General features: G+C 46.1%; 1 protein-coding gene across 1 annotated transcript in view; it reads left to right on the top strand.

The window, feature by feature from the left end:
- grip2b (glutamate receptor interacting protein 2b) overlaps positions 1 to 14,821 on the top strand; it is a 223,823-nt gene that overhangs the window by 13,727 nt on the left and 195,275 nt on the right. The window contains 1 exon segment of the mRNA XM_031825732.1: positions 14,081 to 14,161. Within this exon segment, the coding sequence (XP_031681592.1) occupies positions 14,081 to 14,161 (81 nt within the window).

The raw sequence follows: 14,821 nt of genomic DNA, 5'->3' as shown, positions 1-14,821 counted from the left end.
ACTCAAACTCAAACTCAAATGTTATAAATTGATTTGCATTTTAATAAGAGAAATAAGTATTTGACCCCTCTGCAAAAAATGACATAGTACTTGGTGGCAAAACCCTTGTTGGCAATCAGAGGTCAGACGTTTCTTGTAGTTGGCCACCAGGTTTGCACACATCTCAGAAGGGATTTTGTCCCACTCCTCTTTGCAGATCTTCTCCAAGTCATTAAGGTTTCGAGACTGACGTTTGGCAACTCAAACTTTCAGCTCCCTCAACAGATTTTCTGTGGGATTAAGGTCTGGAGACTGGCTAGGCCACTCCAGGACCTTAATGTGCTTCTTCTTGAGCAACTCCTTTGTTGCCTTGGTCCGTGTGTTTTCGGTCATTGTCATGCCATCCACGACCCATTTTCAATGCCCTGGCTGAGGGAAGGAGGTTCTCACCCAAGATTTGACGGTACATGGCCCCGTCCATTTAAAAAATATATATATATTTCCCCTTTATTTAACCAGGTAGGCTAGTTGAGAACAAGTTCTCATTTGCAACTGTGACCTGGCCAAGATAAAGCATAGCAGTGTGAGCAGACAACAAAGAGTTACACATGGAGTAAACAATTAACAAGTCAATAACACAGTAGAAAACAAAGGGGGGGTCTATATACAATGTGTGCAAAAGGCATGAGAAGGTAGGCAGATAATTACAATTTTGCAGATTAACACTGGAGTGATGAATGATCAGATGGTCATGTACAGGTAGAGATATTGGTGTGCAAAAGAGCAGAAAAGTAAATAAATAAAAACAGTATGGGGATGAGGTAGGTGAAAAAGGTGGGCTATTTACCAATAGACTATGTACAGCTGCAGCGATCGGTTAGCTGCTCAGATAGCTGATGTTTGAAGTTGGTGAGGGAGATAAAAGTTTCCAACTTCAGCGATTTTTGCAATTCGTTCCAGTCACAGGCAGCAGAGTACTGGAACGAAAGGTGGCCAAATGAGGTGTTGGCTTTAGGGATGATCAGTGAGATACACCTGCTGGAGTGCGTGCTACGGATGGGTGTTGCCATCGTGACCAGTGAGCTGAGATAAGGCGGAGCTTTACCTAGCATGGACTTGTAGATGACCTGGAGCCAGTGGGTCTGGCGACGAATATGTAGCGAGGGCCAGCCGACTAGAGCATACAAGTCGCAGTGGTGGGTGGTATAAGGTGCTTTAGTGACAAAACGGATGGCACTGTGATAGACTGCATCCAGTTTGCTGAGTAGAGTGTTGGAAGCCATTTTGTAGATGACATCGCCGAAGTCGAGGATCGGTAGGATAGTCAGTTTTACTAGGGTAAGCTTGGCAGCGTGAGTGAAGGAGGCTTTGTTGCGGAATAGAAAGCCGACTCTTGATTTGATTTTCGATTGGAGATGTTTGATATGAGTCTGGAAGGAGAGTTTGCAGTCTAGCCAGACACCTAGGTACTTATAGACGTCCACATATTCTAGGTCGGAACCATCCAGGGTGGTGATGCTAGTCGGGCATGCGGGTGCAGGCAGCGACCGGTTGAAAAGCATGCATTTGGTTTTACTAGCGTTTAAGAGCAGTTGGAGGCCACGGAAGGAGTGTTGTATGGCATTGAAGCTTGTTTGGAGGTTAGATAGCACAGTGTCCAAAGACGGGCCGAAAGTATATAGAATGGTGTCGTCTGCGTAGAGGTGGATCAGGGAATCGCCCGCAGCAAGAGCAACATCATTGATATACACAGAGAAAAGAGTCGGCCCGAGAATTGAACCCTGTGGCACCCCCATAGAGACTGCCAGAGGACCGGACAGCATGCCCTCCGATTTGACACACTGAACTCTGTCTGCAAAGTAATTGGTGAACCAGGCAAGGCAGTCATCCGAAAAACCGAGGCTACTGAGTCTGCCGATAAGAATATGGTGATTGACAGAGTCGAAAGCCTTGGCAAGGTCAATGAAGACGGCTGCACAGTACTGTCTTTTATCGATGGCGGTTACGATATCGTTTAGTACCTTGAGTGTGGCTGAGGTGCACCCATGACCGGCTCGGAAACCAGATTGCACAGCGGAGAAGGTACGGTGGGATTCGAGATGGTCAGTGACCTGTTTGTTGACTTGGCTTTCGAAGACCTTAGATAGGCAGGGCAGGATGGATATAGGTCTGTAACAGTTTGGGTCCAGGGTGTCTCCCCCTTTGAAGAGGGGGATGACTGCGGCAGCTTTCCAATCCTTGGGGATCTCAGACGAGATGAAAGAGAGGTTGAACAGGCTGGTAATAGGGGTTGCGACAATGGTGGCAGATAGTTTCAGAAATAGAGGGTCCAGATTGTCAAGCCCAGCTGATTTGTACGGGTCCAGGTTTTGCAGCTCTTTCAGAACATCTGCTATCTGGATTTGGGTAAAGGAGAACCTGGAGAGGCTTGGGCGAGGAGCTGCGGGGGGGGCGGAGCTGTTGGCCGAGGTTGAAGTAGCCAGGCGGAAGGCATGGCCAGCCGTTGAGAAATGCTTATTGAAGTTTTCGATAATCATGGATTTATCAGTGGTGACCGTGTTACCTAGCCTCAGTGCAGTGGGCATCTGGGAGGAGGTGCTCTTGTTCTCCATGGACTTCACAGTGTCCCAGAACTTTTTGGAGTTGGAGCTACAGGATGCAAACTTCTGCCTGAAGAAGCTGGCCTTAGCTTTCCTGACTGACTGCGTGTATTGGTTCCGGACTTCCCTGAACAGTTGCATATCACGGGGACTATTCGATGCTATTGCAGTCCGCCACAGGATGTTTTTGTGCTGGTCGAAGGCAGTCAGGTCTGGGGTGAACCAAGGGCTGTATCTATTCTTAGTTCTGCATTTTTTGAACTGAGCATGCTTATCTAGAATGGTGAGGAAGTTACTTTTAAAGAATGACCAGGCATCCTCAACTGACGGGATGAGGTCAATGTCCTTCCAGGATACCCGGGCCAGGTCGATTAGAAAGGCCTGCTCACAGAAGTGTTTTAGGGAGCGTTTGACAGTGATGAGAGGTGGTCGTTTGACTGCGGCTCCGTAGCGGATACAGGCAATGAGGCAGTGATCGCTGAGATCCTGGTTGAAGACAGCGGAGGTGTATTTGGAGGGCCAGATGGTCAGGATGACGTCTATGAGGGTGCCCTTGTTTACAGAGTTAGGGTTGTACCTGGTGGGTTCCTTGATGATTTGTGTGAGATTGAGGGCATCTAGCTTAGATTGTAGGACTGGCGGGGTGTTAAGCATATCCCAGTTTAGGTCACCTAACAGAACAAACTCTGAAGCTAGATGGGGGGCGATCATTCACAAATGGTGTCCAGGGCACAGCTGGGAGCTGAGGGGGGTCGGTAGCAGGCGGCAACCGTGAGAGACTTATTTCTGGAGAGGGTAATTTTCAAAATTAGTAGTTCGAACTGTTTGGATATGGACCTGGAAAGTATGACATTACTTTGCAGGCTATCTCTGCAGTAAACTGCAACTCCTCCCCCTTTGGCAGTTCTATCTTGACGGAAGATGTTATAGTTGGGTATGGAAATCTCTGAATTTTTGGTGGCCTTCCTGAGCCAGGATTCAGACACAGCAAGGACATCAGGGTTAGCAGAGTGTGCTAAAGCAGTGAGTAAGACAAACTTAGGGAGGAGGCTTCTGATGTTGACATGCATGAAACCAAGGCTTTTTCGATCACAGAAGTCAACAAACGAGGGTGCCTGGGGACATGCAGGGCCTGGGTTTACCTCCACATCACCCGCGGAACAGAGAAGGAGTAGTATGAGGGTGCGGCTAAAGGCTATCAAAACTGGTCGCCTAGAGCGTTGGGGACAGAGAATAAGAGGAGCAGGTTTCTGGGCATGGTAGAATATATTCAGGGCATAATGCGCAGACAGGGGTATGGTGGGGTGCGGGTACAGCGGAGGTAAGCCCAGGCACTGGGTGATGATGAGAGAGGTTGTATCTCTGGACATGCTGGTAGTAATGGGTGAGGTCACCGCATGTGTGGGAGGTGGGACAAAGGAGTTATCAGGGGTATGAAGAGTGGAACTAGGGGCTCCATTGTGAACTAAAACAATGATAACTAACCTGAACAACAGTATACAAGGCATATTGACATTTGAGAGAGACATACAGCGAGGCATACAGTAATCACGGGTGTTGAATTTGGAAAGCTGGCTAAAACAGTAGGTGAGACAACAGCTAATCAGCTAGCACAACAACAGCAGGTAAAATGGCGTAGACTAGGCAACGGGGCCAACAGATAAAACAAACAAGCAGAATGGAGTACCGTGATTAATGGACAGTCCAGCGTGCATCAGCTATGTAGCCAAGAGATCAGTGTCCAGGGGGCAGCGGTGGATGGGGCAGGGAAGCTGGACTGGCGAGTGTTATCCAGGTAAAAAAAAACTAACAATGACTAAATAGCTTGTATCTAGTTAGCTGGTTAGCTTCTGGAGGTTCTTGAGTGTGTTCTAAAAATTTTTAAAAAATAATAGCGATTCCGTATCACATTGGGTGAGGCAGGTTTCCGGAAGGTATAAACAAATTAAAAGTCAAAAGAGATAGAAAGTAAATATGGGTCCGGTGAGCGTTTGGGACGCGGCGATTCAGGCGGTTAGCAGGCCTGTGCTAACAAGCTAACAGTTTGTAGGCCCGGGCTAGACAAGGTAGCAGTTAGCGGACCGGAGCTGGACAAGCTAGCAGTTAGCAGGCCGAATTAGCAAGCAGGGAGATAGCGAGGGCTAGAGAGTTAGCCTTTGGGGGACGTCGCGATGGGGTGAGTCTGTTTATTCCTCTTCATGCGGTGACATCGATAGACCGGTCTAGGGCCCGGGTATTGTAGCTCAGGAGTATGCTACGGTGGTAGCGCAGGCCGGGCTAGCTTCAAGCTAAGTGGGTGGAAACGCTAGCCAGGAGTAATCGTCCGGGGTTGCGGTTTAGCTAGATAGCTAGTTCTGAAGATCCAGCTGAAAAATCCAGCTGAAAAATGTTCCGTTTGCGGTGGGAATCCAGGGGTGAATCCGGGGATGAAAGATAAATAGGTCCGTTATGCTCTGGTTAGAGTCGCTACATTGGGTGAGGCGGGTAGCAGGAGAGTATTTGGAAGCTTAGGTTTAGCAAAATGTTTTTAAAGGGATAGCTATGTAAAGAACGAAAAATGTGTAAAAAACGAAAAATAAACTAAAAATAAACTAAATATACAGAGACACGACACGACAGGATGACTTACTGCTACGCCATCTTGGAACAACATCGTCCCTTTGATGTGGTGAAGTTGTCCTGTCCCCTTAGCAGAAAAACACCCCGAAGCATATGGTTTCCTCCTCCATGTTTGACGGTGGGGATGGTGTTCTTGGGGTCATAGGCAGCATTCCTCCTCCTCCAAACATGGCGAGTTGAGTTGATGCCAAAGAGCTCAATTTTGGTCTCATCTGACCACAACACTTTCACCCAGTTGTCCTCTGAATCAATCAGATGTTAATTGGCAAACTTCAGACGGGCATGTATATGTGCTTTCTTGAGCAGGGGGACCTTGTGTGCGCTGCAGGATTTCAGTCCTTCACGGTGTAGTGTGTTACCAATTGTTTTCTTGGTGACTATGGTCCCAGCTGCCTTGAGATCATTGACAAGATCCTCCCGTGTAGTTCTGGGCTGATTCCTCACCATTCTCAGGATCATTGCAACTCCACGAGGTGAGATCTTGCATGGAGCCCCAGGCCGAGGGAGATTGACAGTTCTTTTGTGTTTCTTCCATTTGCGAATAATCGCACCAACTGTTGTCACCTTCTAACCAAGCTGCTTAGCGATGTTCTTGTAGCCCATTCCAGCCTTGTGTAGGTCTACAATCTTGTCCCTGACATCCTTGGAGAGCTCTTTGGTCTTGGCCATGGTGGAGAGTTTGGAATCTGATTGATTGATTGCTTCTGTGGACAGGTGTCTTTTATACAAGTAACAAGCTGAGATAAGGAGCACTCCCTTTAAGAGTGTGCTCCTAATCTCAGCTCGTTACCTGTATAAAAGACACCTGGGAGCCAGAAATATTTCTGATTGAGAGAGGGTCAAATAATTATTTCCCTCATTAAAATGCAAATCAATTGATTACATTTTTAGACATGCGTTTTTCTGGATTTTGTTGTTATTATGTCTCTCACTGTTCAAATAAACCTACCATTAAAATTATAGATGGATCATTTCTTTGTCAGTGGGCAAACGTACAAAATCAGCAGGGGATCAAATCCTTTTTCCCCTCACTATACATATTCTTATTCATTCCTTTAAACTTGTGTGTATAAGGTAGTTGTTGTGAAATTGTTTGATTACTTGTTAGATATTACTGCATGGTCGGAACTAGAAGCACAAACATTTCGATGCACTCTCATTAACATCTGCTAACCATGTGTATGTGACCAATAAAATTTGATTTGATTTGAGATCCATGGGAAAAATAGTACCAGTTCAAAGTGGGTTCATCCTCCCCCTGTTTTCCGTCTTGTTGGCAGGTTATGACTGCTGCTGTGTAAACAAACCATAAAACATGGTGGCACTGCCCGGGCACCTAGCACATTACTCCAGGAGCACCAGGCACCTAGCACTTTACTTCAGGAGCCGACCGACCGACCAGGGATCAGTCTGATATAATAAAGTCTATTCTGAGCGATCAAAGGCAGTTGTCACCTACGTTAAACACATATTTACCTCTACAATCCTCCTATGGCCATTATATCCCCGAGAGAGAGGCTGAACAGAGTGTGCTGAGCTGAAAAAGAGTAAACTAATGAATTTCTAGGATAGCTGTTGAATAAACACCTCAAGAGATTATCTAGTGAAGCAGCACCTTATCACACACACACGCGCGCGCACACACGGCTATAATGCAGACAGTAATCCATGGTGACACAGCTGTCGAGGGAAAAACATCCCGCCGACCGTTTGTCACTTCCAACATACCGTGCCGAGCGCGGCTTTGATCACAAATGCAGGAGTGCACCCACTCATATCCCTCCGTCTCTCTCATCTCTCTCTCCATCTTCCCTCCCTCTGCCTCATCCCTCAATCCAAACCAATTTCACTAGAGGGGTGCATCAAGTTAGAAAGAAACCTTGTGGAGAGCAGAGCCTGAGTCGTGACAAGCAACAAGCACACGCCAAACAACACAGACAACACAGTCTGTTTTATGCTCAGCCAGCTAACCCAGTCGTGATGTTCTGGAATAAGCCAACAAGCACACCCCAAACAACACAGTCTGTCTTATGCTCAGCCAGCTAACCCAGTCGTGATGTTCTGGAATAAGCCAACAAGCACACCCCAAACAAGACAGTTTGTCTGTCTTTAGCTGTGCAAGCTATCTTAGCCATGATGCTGTGGAACAAGCATGCCCCAAACACAGTAGGTCTGTCTTTAGCTCTGTGGGCTAACTCAATCAGCGCGACTGTGATGGTTGCTAGCAGAGGGGAAAAAAACACTCATAACTTCCAGCTCGTCTTCAACTTCCAGTTAAGTAATACTAGAGCCACACGAATTACATAATTTGAACGCAGCTCAATTAGTTTGTTTCCTTCTTGTTGTGAGTTACATACCCATAGGCTTCATAGTGAATGTGTGTGTGTGTGTGTGTGTGTGTGTGTGTGTGTGTGTGTGTGTGTGTGTGTGTGTGTGTGTGTGTGTGTGTGTGTGTGTGTGTGTGTGTGTGTGTGTGTGTGTGTGTGTGTGTGTGCGTGCGTGCGTGCGTGCATGCGTGCGTGTGTGTGGTTTATCAGGTGTGGAGGTGTATTTAGTCTCACTGTGTGTGGAAGTAGAGAGACGTGCACCCTGCCATCCCTTGCATTGTCTGCCCATCACTCTCTCTGTGTGTGTGTGTGTGTGTGTGTGTGTGTGTGTGTGTGTGTGTGTGTGTGTGTGTGTGTGTGTGTGTGTGTGTGTGTGTGTGTGTGTGTGTGTGTGTGTGTGTGTGTGTGTGTGTGTGTGTGTGTGTGTGTGTGTGTGTGTGTGTGTGTGTGTGTGGGTGTTAGACCAGCAGTCATGCTTCCTGCCTCCTAGTCCATTGTCTCCCTGTCCCCCTGGTCCTTATAATGACTGCTAATTAAAACCTGAATGGGCTTCCTGAATCACACACACTCACACAATGAGATTAACTTTTCGGTACATAATATTTCCACCATCTTTTCCTATGACTGAAAAGAGCTCCTGGACATCAGAAAAGTGATCACTAACCTTGATTTGGATGAAGATTTGTACTTCAATGAGTTGGCGGTGCCAAGACATATTACTTAGCAGGGACCCTGATCCCTGAGACTCAGGAAGAGAAAGAGACAGCTCAAGAGAGGCCGACGTGCACCCAGGCGAAACTACATCAGCGATAAACCACCTCTACCCTGTGTTCTGTTGGCCGACGTACAGAATCAATGGATAAAAAAAGTTGATGAGCTCCGTTCGAGACTATCCTATCAACGGGACCTGAAGAACTGGAATATCCTACGTTTCTCGGAGTTGTGGCTGAAAAGGACAATATAGGAAAGTGTTTAGACCCCACATTTTGTTACATTTCTGCCTTAATCTAAAATTGATTCTTCTCATCAATCGACAAACAATAACCGACAATGATAAAGCAAAAACAGGTTTTTAGAAATTTTGTCAAATTTATTATGTGTTAAAAACTGAAATACCTCATTTACACAGGTATTCAGACCCTATGCTATGAGACACAAAATTGTGCTCAGGTGCATCCTGTTTCCATTGATCATCCTTGAGATGTCTCTACAACTTGATTGGAGTCCACCAACTTGAGATGTTTCTATATATATTTATTTACCTTTATTTTACTAGGCAAGTCAGTTAAGAACAAATTCTTATTTTCAATGACGGCCTAGGAACAGTGGGTTAACTGCCTGTTCAGGAGCAGAACAACAGATTTGTACCTTGTCAGGTCGGGGGTTTGAACTTGCAACCTTCCGGTTACTAGACCAACGCTCTAACCACTAGGCTACTCTGCTGCCCCAGGTGGACTTGATTGGAGTCCACCTGTGGTAAATTAAATTCAATGGTCATCATTTGGAAAGTCTCACACCTGTCTATATAAGGTCCCACAGTTGACAGTGTATGTCAGAGCAAAATTCAAGCCATGAGGTTGAAGGAATTGTCTGTAAAGCTTTGAGACTGGGGATCTGGGGAAGGGTACGAAACCTTTTCTGCAGTATTGAAGATCCCCAAGAACACAGTGGCCTCCATCATTCTTAAATGAAAGAAGTTTGGAACAACCAAGACTCTTCCTAGAGCTGGCTGCCCGGCCAAACTGAGCAATAAGGGGAGAAGGGCCTTGGTCAGGGAGGTGACCAACAAAATGCTGACAGAGTTCCAGAGTTCTTCTGTGGAGATGGGAGAATCTTCCAGAAGGACAACCATCTCTGCAGCACTCCACCAATCAGGCCTTTGTGGTAGGTTGGCCAGACGGAAGCTACTCCTCAGTAAAAGGCACATGACAGCCCACTTGTAGTTTGCAAAAAAAGGCACCTAAAGGATTAACAGACCATGAGAAACAAGATTATCTGGTCTCATGAAACCAAAATTTTACTATTTGGTCTGAATGCCAAGCTTCACATCTGTAGGAAACCTGGCACCATCCCTACGATGAAGCATGGGGGTGGCAGCATCATGCTGTGGGGATGTTTTTCAGCAGCAGGGACTGGGAGACTAGTCAGGATCGAGGGAAAGATGAACAGAGCAAAGTACATAGATATCTTTGATGATAACCTGCTTCAGAGCGCTCAGGACCTCAGACTGGGGCGAAGGTTCACCTTCCAACAGGACACCGACCCTAAGCACACAACCAAGATAACGCAGGAGTGGCTTCTGGTCAAGTCTCTAAATGTCCTTGAGTGGCCCAGCCAGAGCCCGGACTTGAACCCGATCTAACATCTCTGGAGAGACCTGAAAATAGCTGTGCAGCAACACACCCCATCCAACCTGACAGAACTTGAGAGGATCTGCAGAGAAGAATGGGAGAAACTCCCCAAATACAGGTGTGCCAAGCTTGTAGCATCATACCCAAGAAGACTCGAGGCTGTAATCGCTGCCAAAGGTGCCTCAACAATGTAAAGGGTCTGAATAGTTATGCAAATGTCATATTTCATTTTTTTCTAAAAACCTATTTTTGCCTTGTCATTATGGGGATATTGTGTGTAGATTGTTGAGGGCGAAAAACAATCGAATCAATTTTAGAATAAGGCAGTAACGTAACAAAATGTGGAAAAAGTCAAGGGGTCTGAATACTTTCTGAAGGCACTGGAGATCTATCTGTTTTTTCAGCGGCAGGACAGAACGTTAGCGTCGTGCGGAGGTGTCTGTCTCTTTATTAACAACAGCTGGTGCTTCGTCTCTAATATTAAGGAAGTCTCAAGGTTCTCCTCGCCTGAGTAAGAATACCTCATGATAAGCTGTAGACCATACTATTTACCAAGAGAGTTTTCATATACACTGAACACGACATGTACATATAAACACGACATGTAAAGTGTTGTTCTCATTTTCCATACGCACCAAAAACAGTATTCCTCTAAGGAAAAAGTTGCACAAATTTGTTTACGTCCTTGAATTTCTCCTTTGCCAATATAATCCTTCCACCTGACAGGTGTGGCATATCAAGAAGCTGATTAAAAAGCAGGGTCAGTTCACAGGTGCACCTTGTGCTTTTGTCACTCAACACAATGCCACATATTTCTCAAGTTTTGAGTGAGCGTGCAATTGGCATGCTGACTGCAGGAATACCAGAGCTGTTGCCGGAAAATTTAACACACTGTCCCCATTGTGTCGGCCTGGCTGCCAAGTGGGCGGGTCTATGCCCTCCCAGGCCCACCCATGGGGACACCTCTGCCCAGTCATGTGAAATCCATAGATTAGGGCCTAAGGAATGTCATAGAATGTTCTCTCTGCTACCACACGGCAAGCTGTACCAATGCACCCCCAAGCCATAACACTGTTAAATAGAAATGTAGCAACTCGGACTATCTGCATTGACCCGTTTTGCACTCGTGTTTTTTGACTCATCACACACAGTGCTAGTATTGTTTATTATCTATCGTGTTGCCTAGTTACTTTATTCCTAGTTATATGTGCGTATCTACCTCAATTACCTCAGAAAAGACCTGTGCCATTCATCTCAACAGTAATCAGGGGCCATTCAGTTGGACTGGTAATGGCGAGGAAAGTAGAGAAACAGGCAGAATCTCACAAGAAATATTATTGCGTCTGCAACCCAAATGGAACGCTATTCCCTAAATAGTGCACTACTGTTGACCAGGGCCCATATTATAACTAGGGAACAGGGTGCAATTTTTGACGTAACCATGTTCTTTCCCACTTGAAAAACCAAAGCCATAATTTTATCTTAATCTCGAATGGTTCGGGACCAGTCAGTGTGATAGTTTTACTATTCCACAGTGCAGTACGCCAGCATTCCATCTCCTGCCATGTGTAACCCACTTTGATGCTTGTAAGACTGAGCTGAAGAGAGAAAAAAACGATGACTGAGGTTCCAAAGTTAGGTAGCTAGCCTAGCGTCACGGCTAAATCGTCTCCTTTGATAGGTGACTAGGACGATTTTTAATCCCTCTGGCGTCAGGATTAAAGCTGTGCAAAGTCAAGTGTTTCATCACTGCATGCAGAGGCTGATAGGACTGAAAGGCATGGAGGGAGATGGAGGGGAGGGAGGAGTAAGAGAGGAGGGAGAAGAGGGAGATGGAGTGGAGGGAGGAGTAAGAGAGGGGGGAGAAGAGGGAGATGGAGTGGAGGGAGGAGTAAGAGAGGAGGGAGAAGAGGGAGATGGAGTAAGAGAGGAGGGAGAAGAGGGAGATAGAGGGGAAGGAGGAGTAAGAGAGGAGGGAGAAGAGGGAGATGAAGAGAGGGGAAGGAGGTGTAAGAGAGGAGGGAGAAGAGGGAGATGAAGGGAGGGAAGGGAGGAGTAAGAGAGGAGGGAGAAGAGGGAGATGGAGGGAGGGAAGGGAGGAGTAAGAGAGGAGGGAGAAGAGGGAGATGGAGGGAGGGGAGGGAGGAGTAAGAGAGGAGGGAGAAGAGGGAGATGGAGTGGAGGGAAGGGGAGAGAGATACGCTTTTTTTCAGTTGACTCCAACTCTTCCAGTTGGCTCTTGTGTTCTCAGTTGTCTTACTTGAGGTAAAACAAAATATATCTCAGCTGGTGATTTACTATTCATATATTTTACGTCATTCTTCATGTAGATACAGGTCAGGTATAGGTCAGCAGCAACAGAGAGCAGACAGGTGCACACACACACACACGCACGCACACACACACATGCACGCACGCGCACGCACGCACACGCACACACACACACACACACACAATGCGCAAACAGGTGGCGCTCCTAGAACAATGGGAGTGATGAGAGTCGTCTGTCTAAGTGAAAGAAAGGAAGCACACCTGTGAGGAAGAACAAAAGCCTCCAGCCGTACTTGACTGTAATAGCCAGGCGCCAGATAGACACAGACCTTCTGTTTCTTCAAAACTCATTCTTTCTCTCTGAATGGTACAGATTAACAACACTGCTGAATCTTACTCTCTTTTTCTCTCTCTGAATGGTATAGATTAACAACACTGTTGAATCTCACTCTCTCTTTCTCTCTGAATGGTATAGATTAGCAACACTGCTGAATCTCACTCTCTCTTTCTCTCTGAATGGTATAGATTAACAACACTGCTGAATCTCACTCTCTCTTTCTCTCTGAATGGTATAGATTAGCAACACTGCTGAATCTCACTCTCTTTTTCTCTCTGAATGGTATAGATTAGCAACACTGCTGAATCTAAAACTGGGAGCAGAGAGAGAGGAATGCCTCCTGCGTATGACACTGACAAAGACAGATCTGTTGGAATATATTAAGTGTGTGTGTGTGTGTGTGTGTGTGTGTGTGTGTGTGTGTGTGTTGGTGCGCGTGTGTGTGTGTGTGTGTGTGTGCGTGCGTGCGTGCATCCATGCGTGTGTGTTCCTGCAGGCGTTCAGGGAATAGATAGCGGACGTGTTCTATCTAATATCAGGCATAAGGAACAGAGCTCCAGGGGTAACTATTGATGGCAGGTCCCATAGCAGCAAAGAGTGAAAGTATTCATTAATGGATCAAGTTTGAAGGAAATGAAGACTGCGGCATTACATGAATTATGAATCCTCTTCCCCACACTCAAAACAATGTGTCCTAATGTATCACTTCACTTCCTAACAGAGAGACAGACAGCTGTGACAGAATAAGACAAACCCAGGCTTAAGTAACACAGCCAGTAAATCCAGGTTCAAGTAACACAGACCGTAAACTCAGGCTTAAGTAACACAGACCATAAATTCAAGCTTACGTTACACAGACCGTAAACTCAGGCTTAAGTAACACAGACCGTAAACTCAGGCTTACGTTACACAGACCGTAAACTCAGGCTTAAATAACACAGACCGTAAGCCCAGGCTTAAGTAACACAGACCGTAAACTCAGGCTTACGTTACACAGACCGTAAACTCAGGCTTAAATAACACAGACCGTAAACTCAAGTTTACGTTACACAGACCGTAAACTCAGGCTTACATTACACAGACCGTAAACTCAAGTTTACGTTACACAGACCGTAAACTCAGGCTTACATTACACAGACCGTAAACTCAAGTTTACGTTACACAGACCGTAAACTCAGGCTTATTAGTCTCTCAAAATAAAAATGAGAGAAATCTGTATTTTGTTTATTGTTAGAGTGGATCCTAAATGTGTTCTAAGCTCTCAGAACAAAAAAAAACGATTTCCTTTATCTCTCCGGACAGAACTCACAGCTGCATGCTTTACAGTTGTTGGTCACGTTTGCATCTGCATGTACTCGGGAAGCCAATAGCAACGCTTACCCCAGCTCACTACCATCTGTTCCAGAGCCAGTAGACGACCCTACTCTATGGCTGTGTCTCAAACTACTCCTTATCCCCCAAAATGCAGTGCTGTGCATTACTTTTGTTCAGAGCTACAGTTACATTGGGCTCTGTTTGAAATATGTGCACTACATAGGGAATAGTGTGGGATTTGTGACACATGCCTATAATAACCCTGTTTTCTGCCCCTTCTAGATGATGGTCCTTACTCTAAAGGGAACAAGGACTCACAAGGGACAGACAATTCCCTGACCTCCAGGAGACAGAGTATCCCAGGTACACTATTGAGTTTCTTTACTGTCTGGCTGCTCATCTCAGCTCTCTCTCTCTCTCTCTCTCTCTGGTCTCTCTCTGGTCTCTATCTGGTCTCTATCGGGTCTCTATCTAGTCTCTCTGGTCTCTATCTAGTCTCTATCTAGTCTCTATCTGGTCTCTCTCTGGTCTCTATCTGGTCTCTCTCTGATCTCTCTGGTCTCTATCTTGTCTCTCTGGTCTCTCTCTGGTCTGTCTGGTCTCTCTGGTCTCTCTGGTCTATATCTAGTCTCTCTGGGCTCTCTCTGGTCTTTATCTGGTCTCTATCTAGTCTCTATTTGGTCTCTATCTGGTCTTTCTCTGGTCTCTCTGGTCTCTATCTGGTCTCTATCTGGTCTTTATCTGGTCTCTCTCTGGTCTCTCTCTGGTCTCTAACTGGTCTCTATCTGGTCTCTCTGCTCTCTATGGTCTCTCTGGTATCTATCTGGCCTCTATCAAGTCTCTATCTGGCCTCTATCTGGTCTCTATCTAGTCTCTATCTGGCCTCTATCTGGCCTCTATCTAGTCTCTATCTGGCCTCTATCTGGTCTCTATCTGGTCTCTCTGGTGTCTTTCTGGTCTCTCCCTGGTCTCTCTCTGGTCTCTATCTGGTCTCTATCTAGTCTCTCTGGTATCTATCTGGTC

The sequence above is a fragment of the Oncorhynchus kisutch genome, linkage group LG5 (assembly GCF_002021735.2).
Source record: "Oncorhynchus kisutch isolate 150728-3 linkage group LG5, Okis_V2, whole genome shotgun sequence".
Taxonomy (NCBI): Eukaryota; Metazoa; Chordata; class Actinopteri; order Salmoniformes; family Salmonidae; genus Oncorhynchus; species Oncorhynchus kisutch.
The sequence above is the reverse complement of the archived record's forward strand: the minus strand, read 5'-3'. Positions and strand labels throughout refer to the sequence as shown.